At 39.1% G+C, this 10826-nt stretch overlaps 1 protein-coding gene across 1 annotated transcript; it reads right to left on the bottom strand.

The window, feature by feature from the left end:
- Window positions 1-2838: 2838 nt before the first annotated feature.
- Window positions 2839-5870, bottom strand: LOC114532811 (6-deoxyerythronolide-B synthase EryA2, modules 3 and 4-like). Its single transcript, XM_028554407.1, has one exon. It carries the CDS (start codon window positions 5836-5838, stop codon window positions 2839-2841), a length of 3000 nt encoding a protein of 999 aa, XP_028410208.1. The 5' UTR covers window positions 5839-5870.
- Window positions 5871-10826: the final 4956 nt, after the last annotated feature.

Below are 10826 nucleotides of genomic sequence, written 5' to 3'. Positions count from 1 at the left end.
ATGCTGGATGCGTGTTGTGGTATATTCAAAAGGTTGTTCCAAAGGCCTTTCGATTTCAAGACTGAACAGCACAAATCCAATAGTTCTGAAAGATCCTTAGAGTTTTCAGTGATGTCTTGTAAACTCGTTAAAACCAAGAAGACATCCTTCATGTAAATCCATGGGTTGAACCTGACCGTTTCTTCTCCATTGAGAGTAACTGCAATCACAGTAGCCCCTGATTTAAGACGTTTCAGTATTTGGCGTGTGACATAAGAACTGGTCCTACCGAGAAAGCATACGGCATCTAATTCGTCATAACAAACATCTTTTGGGTCAGCCCTCGTTAATTCCTCTTCAGTCACAACCAAGAACATACCAAATTTCATCATCCGGGTTTTACTTGCCTGATTGTCCACAAGACACACGACATTTTTATCCATGGATACGGCAACGGAAGCGAAGATGAAACACACTTCTTCACTTTGATGATAGACAAGGACTTTTCTCTTACCCTCTAGATCACCAAGAAGATTTGCGAGAATGTGGTAGGACATTGCCATTGGAAATCCAATGGACGCAGCTTGTTGCGCTGTGAAATTGGCTTTCATCTCGGCGAAACAGCATTTTTCCGCAGCAACAAAACTTCCAAGATCACCAACTTTACAAACACCCACCACAAAGGAATCAGTTTCTTCGTGTCCATTGTATATTTTACCAGCTACTGAGATACAATCGTTCCTCTTCATATCTCGAAAATGCTTGCGTAAGATAGGACAGGCATAGTGAATTTCAATTTCCTTCTTTTCTTTAACTCGTTCGTTCGTTACTTTTTGTGGGAACCACTGACCTGACATACTTGCCAACTTCATAGGCTTACGTGTCCCGTCTTTCCAGAGAGGTGATTCTTTTGTTGCAAGTGTAGAATCTTCAAGGACAAGCTTTTTAATACGATTGACATACCGTCCACCACCTCGATAAACTATTTCTTCTTCCAACATTGGTTTTTCAACGTCTTGTAGCATTGCGTGAAAATCTTCTTCGGTAGGGGCGGTTGGCAAGTCAATTACAGAGGCACTAGGGATTGTGAATTCTTCGGAAAAGGTTCTCCTAAATCCAAACACAGAAGAAGCCCATGGAAAATTTTCATTCTGATTTTCTTGGATATGAGGAATTGAAACCATTCCTGAAGTGACAAAAACGAGCTGAATCTTCTCGTGAAAGCCCTCTCTTTTTAAAATCTCTTGAGAAACACAAAGACAAGTTTCGAACGTAATGCTGTGGACAATATGAAAATTGTTTGCATCAGCATCAAACATGCAGGCATCGACAGGCCAGAAATTGATCACCAGCAACCTTTTATTGCCTTTTATTTTTCTCAATACTTCATCTATTGCTTGAGAAACTGCGTCATGAGTTGAATCTGTCGTGTCTTGTACATCAACAAAATTTACACTTTCGCATTGGGGAATATGCTGTGCAAATCGTTCTGCAAACTTGCTTCGGTCCCTCAAAATAAGCCACACATTATCCTGACTATACTCTGATGAGCCAGTTGCCAACTGCTGCCAACCAATAGTGAATACTGCTTCATCAAATGTTGCCTTCACTTTGTCTGATAAAATTTGTGCCGTTATGTACTTGTCAATAATCATCACAACTTGACCACAGTAATCCATAAGAGTAATGCTATAAGTTTCTGTTTCTTTAGATTCTATTAATTTTACGTGAGCATAAAACAGTTGAGTGCAAGGGATCTTCTGGAAAATGGTGATACCTGTGATCGTCTTAGGCAGAAATTTACCCGCAATACTTTTTGATAGGAGGGTTGTCTGGAAACAAGCATCAATTACAGAAGGATGGATTACATATGCTGATGTATTCTTGATCTCTACAGTTGGGCATATGAGAGAAAGAGCTTCGGTGTCATTAGACCAGGCCTGAGATATCAAATTAAATTGAGGACCAAAAGCGAATCCCGCAATTTTACGAATCGTTTGAATATCACTTGTAGTCCTTTCTTCCATTCCAGATTTGAGCTTTTCAATAGTGTGGAAATTTCGTTCTCGGGGGGTAACTAAGTTGAAAAGCGTTATATTACAAAATTTGGATATATAGTTCGCTACTCCCTGTTTTTCACGTTTCTTCTGAAACAATCATCAGGCGAATGATTACTTTAGAGCAGTTAAAGATTGTATATACCGCTGAATAGAGTTTAATCCAGTTTTTTTATATTGCAAAAAATGTTATTTTTAAAAATATCGAACTCCACAGATTTTTTTTAAACTTTTCTATCGATAAAGATTCCGCAGTGTAAAATTTTGATCCAAAAAAATCGGGTGTCACCGTACTCGTTTCCGATATAAACTTGATTAAACTCTATTTGGCGGCCATTTTGAAACGCCTCTGTTGCTATAGCAACTGTTGCCAAGTGAAAGTTCGAAATAGATTTCGGCTCTACATATATGTTGCGTAAAAGTTATATTAAAGTTCAGTCTTGTAGACAAACATTTATGTGGCTTAATATCCCTGTTCAAGATGTGTATTTGACAATTTCAATACACTGTAGGGAGCCACCTTACGATCACAACAAAATCGACCGTTCATATTTGAAAAAGGATGTGACAAATTATCTAAGACTTTGAAAGTGCAACTTGCCGTGGTAATTTGTATTTTGCCACCGCAACCTGCCTCATGTTTTGCTTGATGGATTGCATTTTGAATGATTGCTTCAAATTGCGTGGCATGCGTTAACAAAAGTGAATTAATTTGCTATTTAAATTGTCAAATCTTTTAAAACTGGTCGAGTAGAAGGAACCGAGCTGTTTTTCGTTGAAAACAGACACTTATTCAAAAAGATTAGTAAATAAACGATATCTGAAGGTAAATATCTAACCGTAAACGGATTACCTGTTTAAAGTACTTACGTTTTAGAATATGCCCATCCTTAACACCAAGTTGAATAGAGCCTTGTGAAACAACAATTTCTTCCTCGTTGCTTTCCACTATTGTTATCTGGAATGATTTTTCTTCACTAAAAGATTTTCCAGGCTGAAGACGTGTTCTAATCCTGTACGAGTCGTTGTTGGATATGGTCAGGAGTTTTTCAAAGCTAATGCTCCGTATTTCGGGAGTTGATTGTGGAGATAAATGCAACGACATTGCAGCTATCATCTCGATATAAACAGCTGCAGGCATCACTGGGTCCGATGATTGTGAAAATTTGTGATCTTTGATGTAGGGAACATCGTGCAAATTGATTTCAGATTCCCAAGCCTCTAAACCAGTGAATATTTCTGTCGGTACAGTTTTTCCAAGAAGGGGATGGATAGTGGCGGTTGTAGTAGTTTGTTCATCAGTGTTTCGCTCATCGAGGAATGTAACGAATTCAGGCGGATGGGCACTGCGGTACCAAAACTCTTTCTCTTGCCATGGATATGTTGGACGGGGGAAAAAGGTTTTCGATCCTGAGCCTTGTACTTTATTCCATGATAACGACACACCATTTACAAAGAGACGAGCAACACAATTTTGAAGAAATGATAAGTGCTGGTTATTGACTGACCGCTTTGGCAGAGTTTGAACTACAACGACGTCATTTGACTGCAGGGAGCCAGACGCTTGATTGCGGGACCAGGTTTCACGAACATGGTACGAAAGCTGAGGCGCTGCATTAATTTCAAGAAAGAACTGGTGACCATCAGAAAACATATTTTTTAATACAGGCTCTAGTAGGACCGTTTGACGGATGTTACACCACCAATGCTCGAGTGACAAGAGCTGACCAGATAGCTGGGCGCCGGTAACAGTTGAATAAAATGGTATATTGCTTTGCATCTGGTTGACATTGAATTTACTTGTGAGTTTGAAATATGCTTGCTTTATTTTATCCATTTCCCGGCTATGATATGCTCGTGTTGTGGCCAGTTTCTTCCAAAATATGTCTCCTCTTTGACTGGATACGTGGTTTTCAACAAGATCTAAAGACAATTTGTTACCAGATAGCACAACATTACCAGGGCTATTGACGACTGCAACATCAACTTCGTTCTCCAAGTGAAGATCTTGCAGCATACGTCGAGCTTCTTCCTCTGCCATTCCAATAGCAGCCATACAGCCTGTTGGGGAACATTTCTCGTGGAGTTGGGAGCGGAACAGAACCAACTGCAAAGCTTTACTCAAAGGCAATGCTCCAGATGCCCAAGCTGCTGATATTTCTCCAAGGCTGTGACCAACTACAGCGGACGGTCGAACACCCCATGAATCCAGCAGCCCAGTCAAAGCAACATGTATGGCAAACAATGCCGGCTGTCCAATTTCGTTTTCATGAAGTCGGGAGGCTTCTTCAGGTTTATTGAGCTCAGTAATCAAGGACCATGGAGCATTGTGCTTTTTCAGGAGTGCGTCAATCTTTTCAATGCTTTCCTTAAATTTTGGCTCATGGACCAACATTTCTTTTGCCATGCCATGCCACTGAGCCCCTTGACCACCGTAGAGGAATACGACACTTTTAGGTACTTTATCAACGTTGCCGGTAGCCACTAATTCTTCCCATCCATTTGTCTGATTGGAAAACATCTCTAGGGCTTTTGCTGCATTTTTGAATGAATAAAAGCTGACCGCTAAGCGATGGGGCAGCATTGCGTACCTTTCATTTAGGGAATAACAAATATCGTCCTTGAAAAGTTCATCGTCATCAGGCTTTAACATAAGCGATTGGGACATCTTCCCGGCCATTGCTCTCAATGCATCTTTCGACGCCGCAGATAGTGTCAGAACTCTGTTAAATGAAGATCTGTTCTCGATAATAATGACAGGCTTCTTAGTAACTTCTCTGACGATAGCATGAGCATTTGTTCCACCGAAGCCGTACGAGGAGATTGCAGCAGCTCTCGGTTTGTCTTCTTCAGTTTTCCAAGGTTCATTACAAGCTTGAACAACCATTTTTCGCTCGGGCAATTTAAGCTGTGGCTTCAATTGATGCACGTTAATTGTCGGGACAAATCGAGCATGTTTTATCATCAAACATACTTTTATCAATCCGGCTAATCCTGCTGTTGACTCCGTATGGTTTATGTTTGATTTAACTGATCCTACACGAAGTACTCTTCCACTACTATTTCCATAAACTTCGGATAATGAGCCCATTTCGACGACGTCTCCCACAGCTGTACCAGTACCATGTGCTTCCACGTAACTTATGTCGTCTTTAGACAAACCAGATTCTTGAAGAACTCTTTCAAACAAGGCTGCTTGCGTTGCCTCACTAGGTGCTGTCATTGGGATTGCCGTTTGACCATCGTTATTCGTACCACACGCTACAACTTCCGCATAAATGTTATCTCTATCATCCAAAGCGTTTTGAGTTGGTTTCAAAATGATGGCAGCTACACCTTCGCCCCGCCCATATCCGTCTCCTTTTATGTCAAAACTTTTGCAACGACCATCTTCGGCTAATAATCCAGTCCTGCAGGATGCCGTATGGAATTTGTTTCCAATCAAAAGAATATTTGGCGCACATACTATCGCAGCGTCGCATTCACCATTTTGTAAGTGTGCATATGCTACGTCTAAAGCAACGAGAGAGGATGAACAGGCTGTATCCAACGTTAAACTTGGACCGGTTAAGTTCAAGGAAAAAGATATGCGATTTGCCAAGACTGACAAAGCACAGCCAGTCGATGAGAATTGATCAATTTTTCGAATATTTGACTGATCCATAACAAGAGAGCTGTATTCTATATTCATCGATCCAACATAAACACCAGTTCGACATTGTTGTAAATCTTCTAGACGTATGCCAGCATCCTCAATTGCTTCATAAACAACTTGGAGAAGTATTCGCTGTTGCGGATCCATTGACCGACACTCGCTTGGGGATATTCCAAAAAAATGGGCGTCGAATCCTGTAATTTTATCAAGAAAAGCACCAGTAAGGACATAATGTTTTCCTGGCGTGTGTTTTCCTGTATTAAAGGAATCGGTAAACTCTCTCGCGTCTGGTCTGTTCGTTGGATAAGTGCCAATACCACATCTACCCTCTGCTATCATATCCCAAAAGGCATCTTTTGAGTTTGCACCACCGGGGAACCGGCAACTGATTCCGACAATTGCAATAGGATTAGGCGTTTCAGTTTTAGCAACTGATTTAGAAAAACTTAGGTTTTTAATTCTTCTGAATTCGCGTTTCTTTGTACGGTTGAACCATTTCGTAATAAACGAGTCAATGTTTTCTACGCGGAAGTCAAATATCTTTCCTAGTAGGGTCAGGTAAACAGGTAATATGACTAAGCCATGAAGCAAACCAAGAATAACGATACCAACAAACATTTTGAAAAATGTTTGAAATACTGTGGAGGAAGTGAATCCCGTTGGCATCATTCCAAGGAATGTACTAAGCCCTCCTAGGAAAACGCTACCGCCAACTCTGTGTAGAGCATCGATGACACGAAGTTCAGGCGTGGTAGCCTTAGAGGAAACAAAGTGAAAAGCGACGTGTGCGTTGTAGTCTACAGAAAATCCCAATGCCATAATAAGGTTTATCATAGAGATTGAGTTTAACGAGACATTCCATATGTACATCAGGCCAAGTAGTTCAAATATAAGAGCAACAAAACCCCATATAAGACAAAATATTATTACAAAGTGATTAAGAAACAAGCACGATATCACAATAATTGAAATTCCAGCGACGATCAAGTTCCTAATGGTTTCATCAAGTACACGTGCATACTGTTCAAAGTATATGAACGGTAGAGCAACGGCAAAAGCATGAACATTGGAGGAATGGAAGAGATCTTTTCGAATGCTGGCCATCATATTTCTCTGAAAGGTTGAGTCAGGGTCACTTCTAGAATAAACTAAGATCCTTGAAGCTTTCAAATGTGTTTTATCTTCTGAAAATTTGAGATCCTGGGCAAATCTTTGATACTTCGGAATTGAAATAAATTCTTGCAAGTAGGCATGGAATATTCTGGTATTGTTAATCTCGATGTTTCTTTTTTGTGCCCAAGATATATATTCAGATAACCATGATATGCTTCCCGTGACAAAATATTCATTATTTTCAACAAGATTCTCCACATAGAAGTATGTTTTTTCAATTTCGTTGCTCGACTGATCAGCCTGTGATATAAAGATAATATTGACTTCGATATTAAGATGAAAGTTTTCTTCATAAACTTTTAGGAATTCCCGGTAATGCGAATCTTCAGTTGTCAACAGCTTTCTGTTGAAGCTCTCGTCAATGCTACGAGCGCCATAAATCCCAAAAGAAAGGAGAATTAATGAACTCAAAAAGATGATGATTTTGCCAGAGGGTGACACTATTTTTTTCCCCCATGCTTTCATAACGTTGTCAAGTCCACTCCTCCGAATTCCTGAGCAACAATCAGTTGGGGGAGGACTCATTAACCAAGGCAAAAAATCCCGGCGTCCTGCGTTGATTCTTTTAATATCAAACCACATACAACCAACGAAAAATGTTAGCAGCAGAACAAAAACAGATGAAATTGTTAGAGCTGCGTATGTGCAGAAAATACGAATAGAAGGGAAGATGGAGCGACAGCTCACGGCAAATGCTACGAGATCTGTAAGAGTTGCCATAGTAATAGTTGGACCGCTTCTAGCCATTGTCCCACTAAGAATATGATTTGCAGGTATATCTTGATGGATCATTTCATTCAGTTCGTGTAGGATAATGAACACATCGTCAATGCCAATGCTAACAACCAAAAATGGTAGAACACCAACCATACTGATAAAAGGAACACCGACCAACATTAAGAAACCAAGCGAGCTAGTGACTCCTAGATATATGGACAACAAGGCACTAAATCCTAACAATTGATGGCCGTAACGAGCATCTGCGCATCTTCCATTCACAACGCCACTAAGAATTCCCATGATCACGAATGTTACGGCAAAAAACTTAATATCAGAACCAGTACTTTCTGCAACTGAGTCGTCCAGGCTTCTTTCTGCTGCATAAAAGATATTTGCACACGTAGTATTTTTCGAAAAAGATGATACTTTATTCAAAAATATCTTTTCCCACTCCAAGATGCCTTCCCTTCTCTCTTCTCCCCTGTCATGCTCTCTCATAAAGTAAACTATTCTCAGTGCGTTTGTGGAATTAATTGAATCAATAGAAGCAGTGTTTCCAAAAATTTGATTAAAATTATCCAAAAGTCTTCTTCCGTTCGACATAAGAAAAGCATCATTCTGGATTATGGTCTCGATACGTCGTAAAATATTGCCAACTAGATTTTTCTTTTGAAAACCAAAAGCTTCCAATATGTTTGTTGAGGCACAAGTGCTATTAGTGTTTGGTCTAAAACAGTATTCGTCGTAATCCTTTATCTCTGTGATAATGTTGTGTAAATCAGTCATTTCCGCCAAACATTCTTGCGACAGGACAGACTTCCCAGGTTTAGGCAAGACAATAACTTCTTCTTGTCGCACTTCCAGTTCAAAGCCTAGACTTCTTGCTCTTCGTATATCCTGTGATGCTTCACTGTTTTCTGGAAGGTACAAAAACTTCACACTTTTTTCGACTTTTAATTCCACGAAGCCACTCGTTAGAGCAATAGTGACAAAAAGACAACACAACGTCACGAGAAATGGCCGTCGAGAAATAAATATGGCAGATATTTCAAAGATTTTTTCAAGAAATATGATAAAAAGCTGGTGCAATAAAGCCCATTTCTGTAGAAGTGAAGCTCTGAAGCAAAAGCGTGTTCGTTCCTTAGAAGGGCATTCTTCTTCACTGTTATTGGCATTGCTGTTAGCTTGCAAACTGCAGCTATTATAAAATAATAAAAAGAAAGTAAATGTTGAAATAAGTCTTCACATCTGAATTGAATTGATAAACAACTAAATAGTAACTATGAAAGCCAATTAAATTTGCGTTTTGGTGCGGTTGCATGCAAAGAACGGCACATGCGCAGATGCGACGTATTGAACATTATTCACGATGTAAAGAAACGAGGAGAGACGAGCATTGCTTCAAAACATTTCGGGCGTATAAATCGAGCAATTCTTTGAGAATCTACGCAATTTATCAACTTATGTTATGAATTACGAGTGTTACGCAAGGCTTTATTGTGTTTAGATATATGCATGTAAAAATAGAATAAATAGCTGCAAAAATAGGAAAATCAATAGCATGACAGGGATTAGTGATTAAGTTTTGCCACAAGATGCCTGAGTAAATATAATTTCGGCCCATTCGCAATCATTAATCACATTTCCTTTCATGCATGACATTTCGTGGGATTGAATAAAGTAGTAAGGTGAAAATATCAATCATCCTGTCAGAACGTGCGCATCTGGATCAACAGTCGTATGCCGTTGCCAAGTTTAACTGTCATAATTGAAAATATGCATGCTTGAGGCAGCTGCGAAGCTCTTATGTCAATCAAATGTGTTTTTTATAATGCGCAGTCGAGCATTTTAAAGATTACGTCAGAGAAGTTTAATTCGATTAAAATAGTAAAATAAATAGTTAAGTTAAAAAATAAGGTTCACAAAAACAATGTTTGATAATTTTAATGCTTGTTGATGATAAATATTTTAAGTTGTGAACATTAGAAAGCATTGATCGATACAGCTAAAGACCAACTCGACTAGTGCGTCAACGCCTTATACAAACAAGAAATGAGAGCTGGAACGAGCTTCTAATGCACACCCCCATTTCTATCTAACAACGCTGATTGGTTGGATAAGGATCAGCCCACTCTGGTTGATGACGTGCGCAGATGTCCCTCGACCATTACTATAAAAGGGCGTGCACAAGAACTTCAGACGGAACCCCGAAACGAGAGTGGACTAGCGGAGTAAAAAGCATATGAAACGTTAGGAAGCTCAACCTGACAGAACGGACAGCCAAGACAAGAATGGAAAACGACGAAGTTCCGAAAGGACGAAAATTGGAAGAGAAGAACGGAGAAAGAAGAGAACATTATTGACCTTTAGTAAACCCTTGTAAAAGATCTCCTACCTCGCGTAAATAGAACATTAAAGACATATAACACGAGCATTCAATTCAACACAAATATAATTTGGAAGGTTTATTCCATCAATAGAGCTAATTAAGAGGCTAGGAAGAAACGACGCTGTGTTGGATTGATCGATCTCCTACACGAATATATTATGTCGATAGAAAGTCGATACCTGGTATTCTGCATACAGTATATAAATGATACTATACAAAACGGACATTTTGGACAGTAAGTCAAATCATTTTGGTGGAATACATGCAGTATTGATTATAAGTATGTTGTTTTGTATCGATTTACGCATCGAAGTATCCACATCATAGACATAATATGCACCGCGGTTTATTTACATTATTTACAACACAACTATTTTGGCTATTCTTATGAAATGACGGATAAATTGTTGCCACCGTATAAATGTAGTGAATGTAGTCACAGTTGTTTGACGTTGTTCTTACTAATTGATTATCAATTTTAATTGATGGTTGAACATTCAAATTATTTATCTTATATGTTGATCCAATCAAAACGTATTCAGTTTTTATAGTAATATTCAAATTAAGCTTGTTTGCTGATAACCAAATTCGGACATTCTCTAGGTCCTCATTTGCCCTTTTCTCCACTTCATCCAATGTTTCTCCTGCTGCTGCTAAACTAGTGTCATCCGCAAACAGTCTGGCTGTTGTGTGTTTGAGGCAATTTGGCAAGTCATTTATATAGAGATAGAATAGAAGAGGGTCAAGTATACTTCCCTGGGACATGCCACAAATTATTTTTCTTTGTTTAGAAAACACACCATGAAGATGGCATTTTTGAGTTTGATTATAGATTCTATCAGTCAGATAATTA

The sequence above is a fragment of the Dendronephthya gigantea genome, unplaced genomic scaffold (assembly GCF_004324835.1).
Source record: "Dendronephthya gigantea isolate DGI-Jeju-01 unplaced genomic scaffold, DenGig_1.0 000081F, whole genome shotgun sequence".
Classification (NCBI taxonomy): Eukaryota; Metazoa; Cnidaria; class Anthozoa; order Malacalcyonacea; family Nephtheidae; genus Dendronephthya; species Dendronephthya gigantea.
Note: the sequence above shows the minus strand (reverse complement) of the source record. Positions and strands in the feature narration are given on the sequence as shown.

Excerpts from the sequence above, each read along its gene's own strand:
- LOC114532811 (XM_028554407.1), bottom strand. The coding sequence starts at position 5,838 with ATGGATCCGCAACAGCGAATACTTCTCCAAGTTGTTTATGAAGCAATT.